At 45.7% G+C, this 22,426-nt stretch overlaps 1 protein-coding gene across 6 annotated transcripts in view; it reads left to right on the top strand.

The window, feature by feature from the left end:
• WDR7 (WD repeat domain 7) overlaps positions 1-22,426 on the top strand; it is a 250,905-nt gene that overhangs the window by 72,021 nt on the left and 156,458 nt on the right. For all 6 annotated transcript variants that reach the window (XM_077346857.1, XM_077346856.1, XM_077346858.1 and 3 more), the window contains one exon: positions 20,500-20,613. In XM_077346857.1, coding sequence (XP_077202972.1) covers positions 20,500-20,613 — 114 coding nt within the window. The remainder of the gene's footprint in view (positions 1-20,499; positions 20,614-22,426) is intronic.

The following is a 22,426-nucleotide window of genomic DNA, read 5'->3' on the forward strand; positions in this document are numbered from 1 at the left end:
GTCCCTGACAGCGAATGGCCTTGAAGAATCCCAGTATATTTGTGACGATTGAATACCTATGGCTGCCATTTATACTTGGGTCAATGTTTTGAATTCAGTTTAGTTGTGTGTCATCCTAATCTCTACCTTTTGGGTCCTTTCCTCGAACCCTCAAACTCAGCGGTCAAATGTGTCCGAAATATCTATCCAGAAACGAATGATGCTTGTCTGCAGAATCATTGGAAAAGGAGCTTTGTAACTTAGTTTGTTTGGCTTTTATTGGTGGATTACAATTTGTTTATTTCTACGAGACATTTTTATGACACGAGAAATGCTTTACCCAAGGGAATTTAATTTCCTTTCATCAAGAGTGCTTTGTATCTTAAATGCCAATTGATTTTTTTTGAAAGATATATAATGATCCTGTTAAGTCCTGAAGAGCGTATGCAATGTTGCTGCACATGATATTGTGCTATTCCCAAGAGCGAGTTTGAATAAATAGAGCCTTAAATTGTTGGTTTTAAGTTTATCCAAACATGACGTTAATTAAATGTTAAGAATTGCGTTAGATAGATGTTATGTCGATAAGAAAACCAGCGATAATTTCTTACAAAAGAAACGTTGTTAGTTGTGAAGTTGTGTCCAACCCATCACGACCCCATGGACAATGATCCTCCAGGCCTTCCTGTCCTCTACCATTCCCCGGAGTCCATTTAAGTTTGCACCTATTGCTTCAGTGACTCCATCCAGCCACCTCATTCTCTGTCGTCCCCTTCTTCTTTTGCCCTCGATCGCTCCCAGCATTAGGCTCTTCTCCAGGGAGTCCTTCCTTCTCATGAGGTGGCCAAAGTATTTGAGCTTCATCTTCAGGATCTGGCCTTCTAAGGAGCAGTCAGGGCTGATCTCCTCCAGGACTGACCGGTTTGTTCGCCTTGCAGTCCAAGGGACTCGCAAGAGTCTTCTCCAGCACCAGAGTTCAAAAGCCTCCATTCTTTGACGCTCAGCCTTCCTTATGGTCCAACTTGGGTCAATGTATGAACTCATAATTGGGGAAATAGGCACTCCTGAATTTAATTATATGCATTTTATTTACTGCATGTAATTATACTCCACCTTTCTCCCCAAGGAGGACCCAAAGCAGCTGTCATCTTTCACATCTTCTCCATATGATTCTCATGGCAACAGCCTGTGTGGTGGAGTCTGTGTGTCTCACCCAACAAATTTCTGTGTCAGAGAGGGAACTTGAATGCAGGTCTCCCAGATTCTAGCCTGAGACTAACCAGTCCCCCACACCAAATCTCAGCTATTTTTTTAATTGATTTTTTTAATGAACATGGTATTTTCCATAAATGTAAAATGTTCAACTTTGGTGCATGGTAACACTTTTCATAAAAATAGATCATGTTGGGCAGCTGTGTTTAGAATCCTTAAATCCTAGATTTGGAAGTACCATGGAGGTCATCTAGTCCATCCCCCTGCTCAATACAGGATCAGCCTAAAGCATCCATAAGAAGGATCTGTCCAGCCACTGCTTGAAGACTGCCAGTGAGGGGGAGCTCCCCACCTCCTTAGGCAGCCCATTCCAGTGCTGAACTAGACTCACAGAATCCTAGAGTGGGAAGAGGCCATCTAGTCCCATCCCCTGTTCAAGGCAGGATCAGCCACAATCATCCAGGAGAAGTATTTCTCCAGCCGCTGCTTGAAGACTGACAGGGGGAGCACACTACCTCCTGAGGCAGCCCATTCCACTGCTGAACTACTTGTGAAATTTTTCTCCTGATATTTAGCCTATATCATTCTGCGTGTAGTTTAAACCTTTCCCTGCCCTCCTCTAGGAGACAACCTTTCAAATACTTAAAGACAGCAATCCTGTCCCCTCTCAACCTCCTCTTCTCCAGAGGTTCATAGCAGAGGAAAGTGCAAGAGTTCAGGAGCACCTTAAAGACGAACAAACTTTGTGGCAGGCCATGAGCTTTCGTGAGTCATTGTTCACGTCTGCCCACAAACCAATCAACAGAGAGAGAGACATTTATAATAAGATATGTTCAATTTAGGCACTATGAGACACAGTTAAGTAAGTGTAACTGCAGTTTCATTTTTCTTTCAAATCTCTCCGTTGCCTGGGTTTGAAGAATATTACTACCTGCTGTTCTTGGTCGGTATCTGTCAACACCTGCTATACCCCATGACCTTTGTTCCTCCAGCTTTACCACCCTCAGCCATCTGAAGATCTTTTGTTCTTCAAACGACTTTCTCCATTCCTGCCTTTATGCCTCTTAAAATGTGAGTCTTATGTCCCTAGCTCTCTCTCTCCCCCCCCCTTCCTCCTTAAAACCCACCTTTTTCATACCTGTTTTGGAGCAGCCTCCTTTCCCTGTATAAACCTCAGCACCTGTTATTGGAATAAGTGCATGTGTTGTTTCTTTTTAAGACATGCAGCTGTCTTCTCCTGTATCGGCATTGGTCCATCAAAGTGGGTATTGCCTGCTCAGGCTGCCATTGGCTGTCCAGGGTGAATCTAGAATTCTTCCACCTCTCCTCCTACTTGAGCCTTTGAACTGGACCTGCTGAGGATTGACCCTGGGGGCCTTCTGTGTGCCAGGGGCCAATTCAGTAAAAGGCAGCTCTCTGCCTTGTTGGCTTGTAATGTACTACTGGGAGTCAAGAAGAGCCTCTTGTGGTGCAGAGTGGTAAGGCAGCAGACATGCAGTCTGAAGCTCTGCCCATGAGGCTGGGAGTTCAATCCCAGCAGCTGGCTCAAGGTTGACTCAGCCTTCCATCCTTCCGAGGTTGGTAAAATGAGTACCCAGCTTACTGGGGGGTAAATGGTAATGACTGGGGAAGGCACTGGCAAACCACCCCGTATTGAGTCTGCCATGAAAACGCTAGAGGGCGTCACCCCAAGGGTCAGACATGACCCGGTGCTTGCACAGGGGATACCTTTACCTTTTTTACTGGAGTCAAGTCTAGCTCTTGTACTTGCAGTGAGAGGGAAAATGATTGCTCTCTTTACATCTTTGAATGGCTATCCCTTGGAGGAGGGCAGGGAGTGATTCTTAAGTTTATTTAGTTTATTATATATGGTCTTAGATCAGAATACAAAAGATAAAAAATATATAAACAGGGATTGGTTCTTGTTGGCAGCAGAGGATAGGACTCAAAGTAATGGGTTGAAACTATTGGTGGAACAGTATCAGCTAGATATTGTGGGGGGGGGGGAGATTCACAGTCCAAGTAGTTCAGCAGTAGAATGGGCTGCCTAAGGAGATGGTGATCTCCCCCTCACTGGCAGTCTTCAAGCATCAAGCTGGAGAGATACTTATCCTGGATGCTTAAGGCTGATCCTGCATTGAGCAGGGGGTTGGACTAGATGGCCTGCATGGCCCCTTCCAACTCTAGGATTCTGTGATTCTAAGCAGCATCTGGACAGATCCTTCTCTTGGATGCTTTAGGCTGATCCTGTATTGAGCCGGGGGTTGGACTAGATGGCCTGTCTGGCCCCTTCCAATTCTATGATTCTAAGCAGCAGCCGGACAGATCCTTCTCTTGGATGCTTTAGGCCAGGGGTAGTCAACCTGTGGTCCTCCCGGTGTTCATGGACTACAATTCCCATGAGTCCCTGCCAGCAAACGCTTTAGGCTGATACTGCGTTGAGCAGGGGGTTGGACTACATGGCGTGCATGGCCCCTTCCAGCTCTATGATTCCATGATTCAGATCAGCATGTTATCCTCTGGAACGAGTTTTAAAAATAATTCCCTTGGAATGCAGCTATTGCATGTATCTGGCATTACAGATTAAAAGGTGTCTTTTAACACTTTAGAAGCAGATAGATTCATTGAAGCATGAATTTTGTGGGCTAAAATCCATGTGCATCAAGAGATGCATGAGGTGGGTCCTTGGTTAACAAACACTGATATACAGTAAACAGTGTTCGAAAACTATTTCAACACCTCGGGCTTTCTTAAGTGCGCAGTAACCGATGACATTCAGTGCACGGTAGTAAAATCACAGCCTTAAAACAAACCAATCGATGTGTTTGATCCAAAGAATCACAAGCAGAAAACGATAGCTATTGTGTTGGCCAAAGTGAATACAATGACATTCTATGAAAACTTGTGCAGTTTTAAGGTGGTTCATGTACAACGTCATCATCCCTGGGGGAAAAAAAATCAATTTCCTTATTATAAAGCTATAAAAATAAAGTCATAAAAACATAAAGAAACCTACTGGGCCAGAGTAGTCATCTACCTCAGGGGTAGTCAACCTGTGGTCCTCCAGATGTCCATGGACTACAGTTCCCATGAACCCTGCCAGCGTTTGCTAGCAGGTGCTCATGGGAATTGTAGTCCATGAACATCTAGAAGACCACAGGTTGATTACCCCTGGTCTACCTAACTCAACATCCTTCCTCATCCAGTGGCCAACCAGTTACAGTGGACGGCCAGCGACAGGGCAAAGAAGGTGAGGTCTTCTCCTGGCGCTGCCTCCTTGCGCAAAACTGAAACTTCAGAATGTCTTTGGATTAAGATTCCCATTTCCCTGCACAACATTTAGGGTGAGGTTTCACATGGTGGCTCCATGAATGGAAAAACCCCTAATCTGGCATGCCGGGTTCGATTCTGCACTCCCCCACATGCTGCCAGCTGGGTGACCTTGGGCTCGCCATGGCACTGATAAACGTGTTCTGACCGAGCAGTGATATCAGGGCTCTCTCAGCCTCACCCACCCCACAGGGTGTCTGTTGTGGGGAGAGGAAAGGGAAGGCGAATGTAAGACGCTTTGAGCCTCCTTCGGGTAGAGAAAAGCAGCATATAAGAATCCAACTCTTCTTCTTCAGTAATATCAGGGCTCTCTCAGCTTCACCCACCTCACAGGGTGTCTGTTCTGGGGAGAGGAAAGGGAAGGCGACTGTAAGCCGCTTTGAGACTCCTTTGGGTTGAGAAAAACAGCATATAAGAACCGACTCTTCTTCTTCATCTTTAGGGTCAGCTCTGTCTCTTTTGCTGAGGGCAGCCTCCAATGCCACACAAAACCCTTACGTTGGCATATAAGAACCAACTCTTTTTCTTCAGTAATATCAGGGCTCTCTCAGCCTCACCTCCCCCACAGGGTGTCTGTTGTGGGGAGAGGAAGAGGAATTTGAATGCAGGCTGTTTTGAGACTCCTTACACACTTTTCTTGGATGCTTTAGAATGCTTAGGGCTGATCCTGCGTTGAACAGGGGGTTGGACTAGATGGCCTGTATGGCCCCTTCCAACTCTATGGTTCTATGATTCTATGAATCTATGATATGTTTCTGTGATTCTGTGATTCAGGAAAAGAAAAGCAGCATATAAGAGCCAACTCTTCTTCTTCTTCATCTTTAGGGTCAGCTCTGTCTCTTTTGCCGAGGGCAGCCTACTAGTGCCGCACAAAACCCTTACGTTGGGCAGGCTGCCCGTAATTGTTACCAAAGGAATATAAGACACAGCTGTATTCTTCCTATGCCTGCCTTGCTCTGCAGTTTTTCACCCGCCAAACACCTTAAGTAATTTAACATTTATTTTAGTGGTTCTGTGGTCTGGTAGTGACCTCTCCCTCGTATTTCCCCACACTTTATGTATACAAGCTAATTCTCTAAAAGCCCCGGCTGTAGGCGCTGATTGCTTCTTAAATTAGTTCAGCGCGTGCAGCTTTGAAAATAATTTGTTGGGCGTTGAATATATACAATATCGCTGCGAGGTTTAATCAGTGTAATGCACCGATGTAGCTACACGCCTCGGTAGAAAGCCTTGCGATTTCATATAGTGTAATTGCCGTTTCTTCCGCAGTTTAATAACAGTTTGTCATTTTTGCAGATCTGTGTGTATGAACTGTCTAGAGCAGAGGTAGTCAACCTGTGGTCCTCCAGATGTTCATGGACTACAACTCCCATGAGCCCCTGCCAGCAAATGCTGGCAGGGGCTCATGGGAATTGTAGTCCATGGACATCTGGAGGACCACAGGTTGACTACCCCTGCTCTAGAGCAGTGGCTCCCAAACTTTTTCAGGCTGCTGCCCCCTTGGCTCCCAGCCCTCAGCCCTAGTGCCTTCCCACACAGGAGCACGCACCTTTTTCCAATGCTAAGAGCTCCACGTCTGTATGTAACTGCAGGTTGGTGTGCCACCTCTCCTCTCTGCGGCACTGGCCTGCTATGCGCCACCTTGGGTTTTAGTGAGCGCTGAGGTGGCCAAACCGCTTAACCCTAGCCTCAGCGTATTCTGTCATCTTGTTTTATCTTTCTTGAAATATAATTTGGGGCGAAAATCGCTCCCATGGTACGGAGAGCCAAGGCTGTAGGAGCTTACAGCCTTGGCTCTTTGTGCCATGTGAGCGTTTTTCACCCCAGTTATATTTCAAGAAAGATAAACAAGATGATGGAATGCATTGAGGTTGAATATATTGCATTTATTAACACCGCTTTGTGGGGGACTCATCATTGCCGCTGACGAAAGAAGTGAAAACGGATGAAATCATCTAGACACCGCTCTGGTTGAGTCCCTGTTTCCGAGCAGGCAAGTCTAAATGTTTAAGTTGGGAAACGACTTGCCTTGTTTGCTAAGTGAGCAGTTATGTAAACGTGAAAAGAACCTCCACTATCGCACATGGCGCTGTGTGCATGTGTATAGCCATAGGTTCGTTGTGTATAGCCATAGGTTCGTTGAAGAATATGTCTTCATTCATTCATTCATTCATTCATTCATTCATTCATTCATTCATTCATTCCATTTATATACTGCCCTTCTTTGTGGCTCAGGACAGTTTACAGCAAAAATTCATGGTACAATACAAGGAAACATCATCATTGAGAACGCATAATATTTTTAACAGTAGAACTCATAAAAATAAATAAATAAATAAATAACATGTTAATATTTTAACATTATAACTCAGCAATTGTATATTGTTTAATGTGCTGTGATTTGACACATGGCCTACTTCTTTTGGAAACAGATCATTTTGGTACACTGCTGCATGTTAGGTGAGCTATAGCAGTTATCCCCAACCTTTTTATCACCAGCGACCTGTCAACGCTTGACAATTTTACTGAAGCCTGGGGGTGGGGGGGTAGTCTTTTGCCGAGAGACGTTGTTGCCGCTTGAGCCCCTGCTCCACTTGCTTTTCCTCTTGCGCCCCTGACTTCCCGCCGCCTGTTGGGGGCGCTGCGAGCAGCAGCTGCGCAGTGCCACACTGAGGGGGAGCCCCAGTCATGGCGGCCACTGGAGAGCATCAAAGGTGAGCCAGTGGCAGAATGGCAGGGCAGCCCCCGAGGCAGCAGCCGGGGAGGAGGACAAGGAGGAGCCGCAGCCCGGTACCAACTGATCTACGGACTGGTACCGGTCCCCGGCCCGGGGGTTGGGGACCACTGAGCTATAGTACTCGGTCACTTTTTTTTTTTTTGAGTGTGTGGTTCCATTTATACAATTGTGCATGTGCGAATAAAGCAAATTTTGAATCGTTTCGGCTGGGTTCACTGGAAGCGCAACAAGTACAAAGTGATCGCCCAGAGCAGATCTTTGATTCTGGCAGGTCTTAATAGAAACTCGTAAAGCATGGTACATAGCACAGCTCCTGTTGGTTGGTACATGGGAAGGTTAACAGCTTACTGTTACCACTGATATTTATGCCGTATCCATTTCAAGCGCCATCCTTGACCTTCATTTTTATATTCGCTTTTAATAATCCTTTTGGTTCCCACCACGTTTTTTGAGCTGGAGGTCACCGCACAATAAAACCCACTAATAAAGCCTATTATCGCTCTGTGCATGGCGTTATTAGCATAGCTGGAAAGTCGTGAATGATTTTATCTCTCTCTTTAGTGATGTAATAAATTATAATTAGCCTGTTCGGCCGGTGAAGTCATTGTAACGGGGAACTGTAGCGCAGGCATTTAAAACTGTTTTTTTTTTAATTTTACAAAACTATTGTTGATAGATTGGGGGGGGGGATGGTCAATAGGGAGAGAGACACCAATCTTACTCTGTTCTTGAGAGAGTCAAGAGATCCAGAGGACTCTGCCGAAGAACCAGACCAAAAATAATGAACTGGGAGGGGTGGGTCCCAGTGAAGAATACAATACAGAGAAATCTAGATGCACTGGAGAACCAATATGGCAATAAAATATCCAAAATGAACTTATATCGAGTCTTCTCTCTTCAGTAATTCCTTATAATTTCACACAAGTCCCGACATGTTTCGCCTTATAGCTTTTTCAAGGGACAATGGTTTTCATGTTTTAGGACCAACTTCAACTTTATGAAAGACTCTCTTGACAGAGTATAAGGTCATACTAACAAAAGCTAAACATAGCTTATGGCACTCCAGACGTCCCTTGAAAAAGCTATAAGGCGAAACGCGTTGGGACTTGTGTAAAATTATAAAGAGTAAAGAATTACTGAAGATAGAAGACTCTATATAAGTCCATTTTGGATATTTTATTGCCATATTGGTTCCCCAGAAGAACAAGACCAGGCAGTAGGTGATGTGAAAGACCTTTCTCTGCCTGAGACTTCGGAGAGCTGCTGCCACTCTGAATTGACGGTCCTGACCTTGATGGACAGACAGCCTGATTCAGTGTGCTCATGTGTGTTCAACCGCTCCATTTCCCTGGGGAGCTGTCCAAGCACTCAGCGCTGCAGAGCACATAAAAGATTGAACTCATGTCCAGAACAGCCTGCCTCCTAATTCTCCTGGTTTGCTCGGTGTTGTTGAGCTGGCACCCAAAATGGGTCCTGAGATTCTAGATCAGGGGTAGTCAAACTGCGGCCCTCCAGATGTCCATGGACTACAATTCCCAGAAGCCCCTGCCAGCATTCGCTGGCAAGGGCTTCTGGGAATTGTGGTCCATAGACATCTGGAGGGCCGCAGTTTGACTACCCCTGTTCTAGATGCTCTGCTGTTCATGGCTCTTGGGGTGCTCCTGTGTTCCCCATGCCTTACTTTGCCTTGACTTTACCAACCACTGTCCTTCAGTCTCCAGTCTACCCAGCAACCCAATCCAAGTCAGCATGTACGTGTGCAAATCTATAGGAATGGGTGCTTGAGGTCCGTATCTCTGGGGCACCACTTGGGCCGCTGGTGGTGATATAAATACAGGTGTTAGGTTAAAATTATTAACAGGCACTTGCCCAGTTCTTTATGGCTCTGAGTTCTGTGCTGCAGAGGAAATGAACCGTAACTTGCATCCAGCATTGTCCTGAATTGTCATTGCCATGGTTACAGAAGTTGGTTTCTCCCCCCCCCTCCCAAAAGGTCACTTGGTTTGCCCTGTTATCTTTCCCCATATGCATGGAACACTGCCAATTATTCCTATGGGAGGTGAGGGAGAAGCATTGAGCAAAACTTGGGGTAACACCAGCAGAAAAAGGGATTCAGTCTCTCAAAAGTCTTTGGCAAAGCTTTCAGCATACACTCTGCCCACCATCTGGGCATGAAATAGTTGTATAACACAGGGGTAGTAAACCTGTGGTCCTCCAGATGTCCATGGACTACAATTCCCATGAGCCCGCTGCCAGCAAATGCTAGGAATTGTAGACCATGAACATCTGGAGGACCACAGGTTGACTACCCCTGATATAACGCTTCTCTTAAGCGCCCAAGACACTGAAATAATCCTAACAGAAGCCTTGCTTGGTGAGTCAGCATTGCAATTCTTGTATTCAAGATGGCGGTCAAGGCTGAGCGATGATGCCTTCCCTAGGGGTATGCAGTGGTCTTGTGTCTCCCAGGAGTGTTGTAGCAGAGACTCTGCAGTTCACGGCCAGCTCTTTTACATGCTACGTTACAGTGGATTTCCACCATGATAAAAGCTACTAATATCACCAGTTCTTTCACTACTTCTCAGTACCTTACTTTGGGGAAGGAGCAAGGAGAGGAATGGGCGTTACCCTTACGGCCTGATCCCATCAATCACTTTCCTGTCACTCAGAGACAAATGTGGGGCAAATCATCTGGAAGTTAGGGGGAAGCAAGTTAGGTCCAAGATAGTTCTTGGTGAACGGAATCCCAGGAAATTATAGACATTCACCAAGAAAGAGGCCAGTGCTGGAAGTCAGTAGAAATGCTTGGGATATCTTTGGTATGGACATTCTTAAAGCATGCCACATGCAGTCATAGAATCATAGAATCATAGAGTTGGAAGGGGCCATACAGGCCATCTAGTTCAACCCCCTGCTCAACGCAGGATCAGCCCTAAGCATCCTAAAGCAGTCCTAACTTTGTTGTGTCAGGGGAGGAAATCTAAATGTTTGTTATTAGAACCAGTTTTTCAGTGGAATAAAGGAGGTCACCTCTGAGCTCTGGCCCATATTTGTGCCTCCTATAACTCCAGTTCCCTTCTGTCTTATTTTTAAGTGTGGTTTGTGTAGTATAGTTTTGCGATGGAGCCAACCTATTCCTAGCTACTTCCTATCTTCTCGCAAAAGCAAAGAAATGAACGAACTGACCGGCCGGACAGTTGAACACGTTGCTATTAAAAACGGGCCAGTAAAGCGGTATAAAACTATTTGTAATCAAATGAGGAATTGCTGGATTCCCCCCTCCCCCCCCCCAAAAAAAGAGGCTTTTCAAATCTACTGAGAACTTTTTGGTCATTGCCTCTGGAAGGCAATTCTGATTGCCTATAATTTTATACTCTCCTCTTAACTTCTTGAATAGCCTGCTGCGGTGTCATAGCGAGAGGATTATAACTTTAGGGGAAAGATGAACAGCAGGACCAGATGAGCTCTCATGGAAATGTGCACTCCATCTCTCTGCTCAGCGTCCTTGGTAATAAGCACAGTAGATGGGAAACGTGGAGAGTGGGGGGGGGGTTAGGGGTGCAGCTTTTATTCTTTCCATTTTTGTCAAGCTTTTAAGGCAGGGAGGGGGGAGGAGCGAATGCTGCCTTGATTTGTAATCCAGAATCACGTAGGGGGAGAAAGGTAGCTGTATTGGTCTGCAGGAGAGCAGCTAGATTTGAGACCAAATGCTCCTCAGAAACCAACGCGATCTTCAGCGTGGAAGCTTTTGAGGGTCAAAGCCGCCGCCTTCAGTTGCAGAATTATGTAATGCTTATCACCTTTATAAAACAAATTCTGCAGTCTCCTGAGATAAGTTCAGCGTTTGCAGTTTTTGTGCCTCCAGGTGTGCAGACTGGTTAGATGTCTTGTGCATGGCTTTCAGGTATATTTATTCATAGGTTCTTGCTCCTTTGAGCATCCAGCTGCTTTAGGCCTTTTTCCTAATCCTGTCCCAGTGGCCTTTGGTTTATTTCTCCACAGAGTTCTTCCCCCAGCATCGCTTTGAAAGGGGAGAGGTTTCATCATTAGACGAATGCCCCAAACACTGTTCGCTTTTCCTTTTGAGAAAGTTCACTTTTGTCCCGGCATCTATAGGAAGGAATGTACTGAGCATATGTACAGCCTCTTGCCTTCACCTTAGTGTCTGACATGAGCTGCATTGCTTTGGATTTCATATATCTACCAAGGGAGAATGGACAGTTTCAGACTTGTGCTGCCGCTATACTTGTTCTTGTAAGCTGGCGTAGCAGTGTGTGCCTACACGTAGAATCATAGAATCACAGAGTTGGAAGGGACCTCCTGGGTCATCTAGTCCAACCCCCTTCACTGTGCAGGACACTCACAACCGTATCACTCATCCACTGTAACCTGCCACCCCCTCGAGCCTTCACAGAATCAGCCTCTCCGTCAGATGGCTATCCAGCCTCTGTTTCAAAATATCCAAAGATGGAGAACCCACCACCTCCCAAGGAAGCCTGTTCCACTGAGAAACCACTCTGTCAGGAACTTCTTCTGGATGTTTTGACGGAATTTCTTTTGCATTAATTTCATCCCATCGGTTCTGGTCCGTCCCTCCAGGGCAAGAGAGAACCGCTCTGCTCCATCCTCTATATGGCAGCCTTTTAATAACTTAAAAATGATCCCCTCTCAGTCGTCTCCTGTCCAGGCTAAACAGACCAAGCTCCCCCAACCTTTCCTCATACACCTTGGTCTCCAGACCCCCCACCATCTTTGTTGCCCTCCTCTGGACACCCTCCAGTTTGTCTACATCCCTCTTCAACTGTGGACAGCTTATTGCTGCTGGAAGGTTTTGCTACCTGTTCTTCAGGGTGTTCATGGAGTTAATTGGCACACACTTAGTTGGTGCGTAAAAGAATTGTTTCTTGATTTCAACAAACCCCCCTCCCAAAAAAAGGGCGTTTTGGTATTTTAATGCTGCTGTTTTCATTGATACTGCTTAGAATCCATGTAGTCTAAAGCTAGCGGTTAGAATTTTATTCTGATGATACTATTTAATCTGCTGAGTTTTTTTAATGGTAGTTCAATGCTCTTATTGATGGCCCATCTTGAAGCATTGTTAATGATTTTGTTTACCAGTTAACAAATTTATTCCTTTATTCTTCACTTACCAAGCAGTTCTCAACACTGTTAATACTTAATTCCCTCCTCCTTTCGGTTTTCATACCTGGTATCTTTTAACTCACTGTCCGACCAGCTGTAGAGTCCTGATGCCCGGCCTGTCATGGGCATAGATTGTATAGTCGCCTTCTGTTCAGCACAGCTCCCAACTCTAAAATTATTGAATAGCACCATATGTTTTTATTTTTATGAACCCCTCGCCCCTTTAAAAAAAAACCTATATTTTTGAACTGCAAAAAAATTAAAATAAGAAAGGCATATGTGATGTGCTTGAACACCAGGACTGTTAAATAAAAAGAAGAAAGGTGGTTAAATAAACCCCAAGATGATGGACATGTTTTAAAAATGGATTCTTTTCGGGCCATACAGTTTCTTGTGCTTAACAATAATGCAGATCTTTCGCCACCTGTGTCATTGAACAGCCTCTTCATAAAAGTATTCAGTCCTCACAAGCAAATCGTATGTCTAAAGACTGAGGCTGCCATTTAGTTAGATTTTTCATTCTTTTCTATTTTTTGTTTGTTTGTTTCTGTTTTGTTTGTTTGTTTGGGTTTCTTTTTTTTGTACCATCCGCATGGCGTAGAACTTATGCCTTTGTTTGACAGACAAAAGATCTCTTCTGTAGGTCTTAGTTGCCTTTCTTTGTCCAAAAGAGAATATCGTGTTAAAGAAAGCTTTCTGACTTGTTAGCAATATAGATTTCTGGTCGGGCTGTGCATCGTGGGGTAAGCTGAGATCCAAATTGCTTGCTACTCTTTGGCTGCCCTTTGTGTAGCGCCACTCTCCTTCCTCCACCTCACGAACACTCGGGAGCTACCGTCTTTTGCGACAGGATCATTTGTGACCTTTACTAGTGCCACCATGCTCTGCTTTCCATAAAGAGGCCACTTCATCTACCAGCTTGGTGCAGTGGTTAGGAGTATGGACTTCTAACCTGGAGAGCCGGGTTTGATTCCCCGCTCCTTCCTCACATGCAGCCAGCTGGGTGACCTTGGGCTCACCACGACACTGTTAAGGCTGTTCTGACCGAGCAGGAATATCAGGGCTCTCTCAGCCTCACCTCCCTCACAGGGTGTCTGTTGTGGGGAGAGGGAAGGGAAGGCGAATGTAAGCCGCTTTGAACCTCTTTTGGGTAGAGAAAAGCAGCATATACGAACCAGCTCTTCTTCTTCTTCAGTAATCTCAGGGCTCTCTCAGCCTCACCTCCCTCACAGGGTGCCTGTTGTGGGGAGAGGAAAGGGAAGGCGACTGTAAGCTGCTTTGAGACTCCTTCGGGTAGAGAGAAGCGGCATATAAGAACCAACTCTTCTACTTCTTCTACTACTACTACATGTACAGTATTTCTTCTCCCGCTAGTGCTTTAGAACAGGCAAGGGTGGTTACTACCTGCACCAGGGAGAAGGAATCCTGGTTTAGAAGCTTACCTGAGGATTTGCATCTCAAGCCCCTTCAGCTGTCCAGATTGGGGCTCCTCTGAAGTAGGGTGTTTTGCATTATTTTCTGAACCTGTGTTGATGATTGTTATCTGAAAACATTAGCTCAGTACCGTGGTAAGGAATTTGGAACTTCCATTCTAAATCCAAAGATGGATTTGTTTACACCTTTGTTTACATCTTTGAAAACCCAAGCTAGCGCATTGAACTTGTTGCCTGCATTAATTGTTTTTTTTTGTCTGCCTTCTAAATTATCACGTCAATCTGCATATTACAATGGGCAATTTAATACATGCCCCCCTACCTATATTTTTATTCCTCGTATGTGCTGTTCTTCCAGGTACTATTAAAAAAAAAAACGTATTCAGCATCACCAGTTACGCCGTTTGGATTTGGCAAAATTTTAGACTGCGTCTATACGTGCTCCTTGGTTTAGAGCGAAACAGGACTAATAAATCGGAAGCATGTAATAGTGCCGCGTTGAGCTGAAATACCATTTTGAAAGGATTTCTTGGCCATATGTGTCTCTTGCTCCAGGTTCCTCTCCCTTTCTCTCTCTCTCTCTCTCCCCCTCCCCCTCTCTAACCCCCCTCCCTAGCCCCATCACCGCCTAACATGTCGACTTTGGCCAAACAAACATCTTTAAAAAAAAAATAGTGAAAATGATTGTTTTCCAGACTATAGCTGCAGATGCTCTTGAAATCTTTGGGAGTCCCTTGATTACCCCCCCCCCTTTTTTTTTTTTTTTTTGTCCTGCAGGCAATAGAAATTCTGGTATATTTTTATATGTTCTGATGCTTGCTGCAGATAGAAAAAAAAATGGCCACTGTGTCTTTAATGGAAAGCTAAAGGTTATCTTTCTGTGGCCTTTGTGTATATGTGCTGATGTGGATGTAGGCAGCCAGACAGGCAATGTGTGCAAAGAGACTAGGGAACCGACTGTGGATCGATAGAAATAGTGTGAAGTGAATTAATGTGAGGCAGGCAGTCTGTCTGTCATAAGGATTGCAGGGAATGTGGGGCAGGGGCTGGTCACTCTCTGCAGAGATCTGTTTCCAATAAATTTTGAGCCTTCTGTCTGGGAATAAACTATAGGCAAAGTCGTACGCCCTCCGGAACGGTTAAATCCCTTCCTATTCAAATGGCGTCGGCGCAGGATTGCTTCCGCCATCGTAATGAGCTTGGCAAACGAACGAACGAGCAGCCGGCATCCTCTTCTGAGGGGCGCACCGGCACGAAACCCAAATGAGCCGTCTTAATCACCCGCGCCTTTCAAGCGATCCCGCAAATCCGCGTTGCCCCCCCCTCCCCGCGAAAGAAAATACAATAAATTCTTCATAACGAGTCGCGTTCTGTCCTCGCGTATCAATATCTGTTTTCTGTTCAAATTATAAGGCTTGACATCTCACGTGCTGCAATCGTGCGCACAGGCGTTATCGACTTTAAGGATGCGTAATGGTTTTGGGGGATTTCAGCCTATGATTGTGCATCGTTATGAAGCTCTCTGTCAAACAGGGGGGCGCATTCGTGGCCCTGCCTTGGAAAAAATAGAATCTCTCTGAATGTTTTCGGTGGACCGTTTGACTGTCCGCTCAGGCGCCTCTAAGATATTTGCTTGGGGATGAATGGCCAGAATGGAGAAGAGCACACAGAATATGCAACGCGGAGAGGACCTGTGTTTTTCTTAGCCGTTTGGAGGATTAAGCTCGGCTCGTAAATGTAAGCCCTGAAAATGAGTGGAGAAAAATTAAGCCCCGTGGCTCAAAGAGATTGATACAAAGAAGGTTATTAGAACAAAAATGGGAGAATTCCGACTTGGCTCCATATGTGGGGTGATCGGCCTACAGTCTGCAGTGATGTATCTGCAGTTCTTTCCCGTACAAAACAGCTTAGAGTTGTGCGATGATGCCTGCAGAGTTGTTAGGGTGTGTGTGTGTGTTTTTCAAATTTAATCTCCTGCTGAGACTCATGATGGCCTCATCATGGACTGGAATCTTGATTGGCTCCTATAAATCACTTTTTGGGGTTCGTCTCAGGCCTCGTCTGATCAACAGGGCTATTTTCCACAGCCCATCTTTCCCCTGCTTGCTAGCTGCATCGATCCTGCCTTTGAGTACCACTTTCGCCGTTCCACAGCATGCCGAATAATGGCTGCTCGTGTCCAGTTTTGCTCCTCGCCTCCACATTCCAATTTCTTGCTTCCCGACCTCATGAACAAAACCCTTGGCTATTGATTTTAGCTTGACGTTTGACTTCCCTGACACCAACCTTTGACTGGACGTGCCGTTTGGAGGGCTGACGTGGGCCGCGACCTTCCTCCTGCATGACCACACTGGGGGTTATCTTGATTATTTTGCTCCCGGGTTTAGTTGAGGTTCCCCCACCCCTTTTTTATTCTAATCTCCTCAATAGGGCTCACACCAGTCACCACTGCCAACCCAAACAGCCGACTTCCCTTTGAGCCAACAGCTTCTCCGGAAGTCTGCCTCTAGAAATGGGTCAGGGACAGGCATGCCTCAGTCTTTCCCACACGTTTTAAAGTGCTTTGCTATTCCGACAGGCTTCTACCATAGATGCCGCTTTGCTCCATCCTAGATGGAGGCATGATATGACTTCCAGGGTTTCTCGAAGCCTGGAAAATATTTCAGGGGCTCCTCCATGGTCAGAAGGTTGAAAAAGCTGTTGAAACAGCCGGTGTAAGCTGTTGAGAGTCAGAGTTCCCTTTGTCACAAGGATGCTTGGACTTCCTTTTATGTACAAGAAGAAGCAGAAGGAGAAAATTACGGAGCCAAATTTTAGAGCACAGTGAATTTAGATGTCTCCTACATCAGTGGTCCTCAACCCCCGGTCCGGGGACCAGGACTGGTCTGTGGATCAGTCGGTACCGGGCCGCGGCTCCTCCTCGTCCTCCTCCCCGGGTGCTACCTCGGGGGCTGCCCTGCCACTCTGCTGCCGACTCACCTTTGGTGCTCTCCGGTGGCTGCCATGGCTGGGGCTCCCCCTCGGCATGGCACTACGCAGCTGCTGCAGTCAGGGGCACCGGTGGGAAAGCAAGTGGAGCAGGGGCTCAGGCGGCGGCGACATCCCTTGGCAAAAGACTACCTGTCCCCCCGGGCCTTAGTAAAATTGTCAAGCGTTGACCGGTCCCCAGTGATAGAAAGGTTGGGGACCACTGTCCTACATCGTACTTGAGCGACCACATTGCCTTTGCTGCACTTGCCGCATTTGGGACTTAACAATTTTATTCCCTCATTTGTATAGACGGGCCTAACCGGCTGTATATAAAATAATCTTGTGTGCTGGTGTGACTCTTACCAAGTTATCTCCAGTTAGCGCTGGAGAAGAAGGGAGGGCCAGGCCTCGTAATGCATGCTCTTGTGCATTGACTTTATTTCGAAAAAGGAGCCGTATTTCACAGTCTGTCTCCGTCTGATTTATTTCTGTTTTTCACGTTCTCTCTCCTTTTTGTCTTTGGGCTGCTGCTGCTGTTCTTTTTCTTTTATTTTTTGCTGCTATTATTTACGATTCCCCCCCCCCCCTCGTGGACATACAGGCCGAAGCCTCTCAGATTATTTGCTCTTAAAATAATACGCTCCAATTTTAGCATGTTAAATAAAAGCCAGTCTGAACAATGCTTTCTGTGTATGCTGCCAGTGTATTCAAAGTGGCACTTGTGGCCCTTTACCATTTGCTAAATTAGGCCATGCAGCGTTCCACTAACTTTATCTCAAATGGAAGTCTTCAAAGAGCGCTTTCCCAGGCGGGCAATGGGGTCGCGTTGCAAATAATGGTCTTACAAACTTGCTCAGATAAACAATTAAGTACAGCGGCCTGTACTGTTGCGTTTAGCTTATTGTAAATGGAATCCAATTTACGTAATTTCTGTACCGCTTAAGGCAAGGGTAGTCAAACTGCGGCCCTCCAGATGTCCATAGACTACAATTCCCAAACTGCGGCCCTCCAGATGTCATGGACTACAATTCCCAGCGAATGCTGGCAGGGGCTTCTGGGAATTGTAGTCCATGGACATCTGGAGGGCCGCAGTTTGACTACCCCTGCCTTAAGGCGTCGTGTGAATTCTTATCCTAAGCTTCCGTTCTTTCCCCAGTTCCAGCTTTCAAAAATCCTAATGCATTGGTTGTCACTTGTGCTGATTCACGCTGCGTAAACCACCTTGAGCCTTGCAAGAAAGGCGGACGACGAGTAATTATACAAATAAATAAATATGGACACCCACGGTGGCCCAATGGAGACTGTGTTTTATCGTGTGTTCCTATACCCGTGTGATGGCTTCTGGCCATCTTTTCCCTAGTTCTTTGCCTAGTATAGGCTTTCTCAACCAGGGTTTCCCAAATGGGTGGAGGTTAATTAATTATATATATATTTTTAACAGTTGTGAAACAGTTACCAGGTGATAAAACCATTTGTGGTCATGTTGACCCATCCCCCCCCCCAAAAAATAGCCAATGATGGGCCTGGAGGGGGTGGAAAGGGGAGGGGCCTCAGGTAAAGGTGTATTCAGCTATGTTCCCCAACCATATTCCGCACAATCACACCACTTCTGGAGGTTCTGGAAGCCCAAAGAATGTTTCAGGGGGTTCCCAATGATAACAAAGTTGAGAAAGACTGGCCTAGTGTGATTTAGCCTGGAGAGGAGATGACTGAGAGGGGATCTGATAACCGTCTTCAAGTATTTAAAAGGCTGCCATGTAGAGGATGGAGCAGAGTTGTTCTCTCTTGCCCTGGAGGGATGGACCAGAACCAGTGGGATGAAATTAATGCAAAAGAAATTCCGTCTCAACATCCAGAAGAAGTTCCTGACAGCTAGAGCAGTTCCTCAGTGGAACAGGCTTCCTTGGGAGGTGGTGGGTTCTCCATCTTTGGAAATCTTTAAACAGAGGCTGGATAGCCATCTGACGGAGAGGCTGATTCTGTGAAGGCAAAGGAGTGGCAGGTTATAGTGGATGAGCGATAGTGATTTGAGTGTCCTGCATAGTGCAGGGGGTTGGACTAGATGACCCAGGAGGTACCTTCCAACTCTGTTATTCTATGATTCTATGATGTCACCCATAGACATCATATTTAAAATGTGATGACTGTGACATTTGATATGCAGACTAGCTCTGTTTACTCAATTAGTCCTGTCAAGTAAATGTGTTATTAATGTTCCCATTTTACGAAGTCTTATAAGGAATTACAAAAAGCTCGATAGGACTTTAAGAGATTCAAAGTTTCCTTTTCAAAGCTCAAGAACAGTAGAGCACTGTGTACAACTTCTGGTTTATTTCTTCTACTACCTGCTTTCTAATTTGCTTTTTATAAACTCTGGGGAGCTCTGGTTTGTAATATATTTTTGAAACCTTTGGTTGAAATCTCAGACTGTGCATTCCCACCCATAACATCTGCAAACCCAGGAAGCTGCAGCAAGTTGCATCTTTCCCCCTGCCCATTACCCCCACATTTTCTCTTCCATGCAAACAATAACGTCTGCTGGCATTAAGTTCTGAGTATTTTCTTCCATCTGTAGAATGGGTGTCTTGGTGGATCAAAGAATTTCATGTAAACATGTAAGCCAGGGTGGTGTTGTGGTTAAGAGCGGCAGCTTCTAATCTGGCAAGCTGGGTTTGATTTCCCGCTCCTCTACAGGTAGCCAGCTGGGCGACCTTGGGCTAGTCACAGTCCTGATAATGCTGTTCTCGTAGAGTAATTCTGTCAGAGCTCTTTCAGCCTCACCTACCTCACTGGGTGGGGAAAGGAAGGGGAAGGCGATTGTAAGCCACTTTGAGATTCCTTCAGGGAGGGAACAGCAGGGTTTAAAAACCAACTCTTCTTCTAAGCAAATATAAGATCCCAGCACAGGCATAATACTGGAATTCTTATAAAAACTGTGACCTTTCTCTGTTGGGGTCATTCTGGAGTTCCTAAGGGAAATCGTCTGGGCTGTGTAGTTGTTCTTGTAAAAGCATCTAACCCAATTGCAGTATCTGAAGAAGTGCGTCCGCACAAAAGCGTATACCCAGATCAAAACATTGTTGGTCTTAAAGGTGCCATTGGAGTCTCAAACTTTGTTCTGTTTCTTCAGACTAACATAGCTAGCCACCTGAACCAATAGCAGTAAGAATTCACCCATATGACAGGGCACTGCACACTTCAGAGGGATGTGTCTTTCAGTTGGCCATTGGCCAGATCTTGATGAAATAAAATGTCTTGACACAGGAGCCACAAAGGTGGGACTCGAACAACACAAACTATTTTCCATTCTTCAGAGAACCTAATAAAACCCGGTTAGCTCTTTGAAAGGGGAGCAGTGGAATCGACTGCCTAAGGTAGTGGTGAGCTCCCTCTCACTGGCTGTCTTTGAGCATCGGCTGGACAGATCCTTGTCCTGGATGCTTTAGTCTGATCCTGCATTGAGTAGGGGGTGGGACTAGATGGCCTGGGTAGCCCCTTCCAGCTCTAGGATTCTATGATTCTAAGCAGCAGCTGGACAGATGCTTATCCTGGATGCTTTAGGCTGATCTTGCATTGAGCAGGGGGTCGGCCTAGATGGCTCCTTCCCACTCTAGGATTGTATGATTATAAATAAAAAATGAATCTATAAGTTGTGGAATACCACAAAGGACTCAAGTTTTCTGTGGATTGTTTCAGCTGGAGTGACCACAGAAGCCATTCAGACTGTCACCGCTAGCCCAGAACAGGCAGGAACAGAAATCAAAATGCAAGAAGAAGAGCACGATCTGGTGGATGACGACATCTCTGCGGGTAAGCATGTGTGTTTCAACTGCTCTTCACCAGGGCTCTCAAGGGTATTGCTCTGGTGGTAGAAAGTGCTGTGAAGTCCAACCAATGACAGCCATTTAATCTGTCCGTTCCACTTCTGTCTGCTTTGGAACAGGGGGATAGGGGGCAGAGCCAGTAGGTTTAATGACTCGCAGCCATTTAAACCTAACAACTGATGGGCGTACCCACTTTCTTAGCTGTTAGGTTTAAATGGCTCCAAACAGCTGAACTGAACCAAACAAAAGTCTGGTAAATATTTTGGCAAGTCACCTTCTTTGAACATTGGTTCTGGAGCTCTGGACCAGCCAAGGTTATGCCAAGTTTTGGGTCATGAGCCAGTCCTTGCCCATCCCAATCCAAGATCTGATGAGATTGGGCTAGGCTAAGATATTCAGGACAGGGCATATTTTTCTGCAATGGTTTCAAAGGCCCAGAATTTGTTAAGCTAGGCTGCAACGGAATGATTCACCAGTTCCATATTGTAGAAGTCACAGGTGTAAATATTTTCTGTGTGAATGTAGGTATTCAGCAGTTCAGTTCTCTCTGTTGTGTCGCATGCTTAATCTCTACCTATCATCTCCATAACAATAAATGCCACGTTTGTACCAATGGTAATTGCACTGCCAATCTAATACAGGAGGTTGGGTATTTGTGTACTTTTCCTTTAGATTTTGTTGGGAGTTGCATGGAATTCCTAGAGAGGTCGGGCCAAATCGTTTTGCATCCACTTTAAGACTTAATGTTGGTTGTCAGAAAGAATATTTTGTGAATGTTCCGCATTACACAGGATGACATAATGTACTGTCTTCACTTTACATGGTGCTTTACAGCAAGGGCAGTCAACCTGTGGTCCTCCAGATGTCTATGGACTACAATCCCCAGCAAATGCTGGCAGGGGCTCATGGGAATGTAGTCCATGGACATCTGGAGGACCACAGGTTGACTCCCCTGCTTTACAGAATGAGCAAAAGCAAGAAAGAGATGTCCTTGCCCCAAAGAGCTGTCTAATTGTCAGCAGTGGGAGAGGAAGAGCCAAGTTTACAAGGGCAGAAGGCATGAAAATTCAGTTTGGATGGCTTTTCGGGTGGAGATGAAGACCCAGGATTTATAGCTCATCTTTAGACACTTTAGGAATAGTGGGCTGGATCCTTAAAATTTCTGCCCTTCCTTACCTACCACCTTCTGCACAGCCTATTGATCTTATCAGAAAGGGTCCCCAGTAAGGTTGTGAACTCTAGGTTGGGGAATACGTGGAGACTTTGGAGGTGGAGCTGGGAACAAGCAAAATTTGGTGCAGGGAGGGGTCTCAGTGGAATATAACATTATGGAGTCCACCCTCCAAAGCATCCATTTTCTCCAGGGGAATTGATCTCTGCGGGGGGCAGGGGCGGAGATTGTAAGAAGGTGAAGTTTAGCTGGTAGCTAGATGGCTCATGCTCCAAAACAGCAAGAAGCAGTAATTCCACTTGGGCTTTTGATGATCATTTATATGTAGAACATTCTTAGACAGACTGTCAATGCACAAGTATCATCAGTGACTTACAACCATTACTGGATAATGACAGTTCTCTTTCCCAAGCCCTGGGGGGTAAACCTTTTCTTTCACACAGACAGCCCCCCAATCTCAAACAACTCCTCTCCCACAACAATGCAGCATCTAATGTGAACATGGACACTGGTACTAGAGCTTGCAACAAGCCCAGATGCCAACTTTGCTGCCACATACACCCCAATGTTTTATTTCTCCTATGTCTTTGTGAACTAAAACTGAATTCGAGGAGACTGATTGGCTGTT

Source organism: Paroedura picta, chromosome 7, assembly GCF_049243985.1.
Source record: "Paroedura picta isolate Pp20150507F chromosome 7, Ppicta_v3.0, whole genome shotgun sequence".
NCBI classification, from domain to species: Eukaryota; Metazoa; Chordata; class Lepidosauria; order Squamata; family Gekkonidae; genus Paroedura; species Paroedura picta.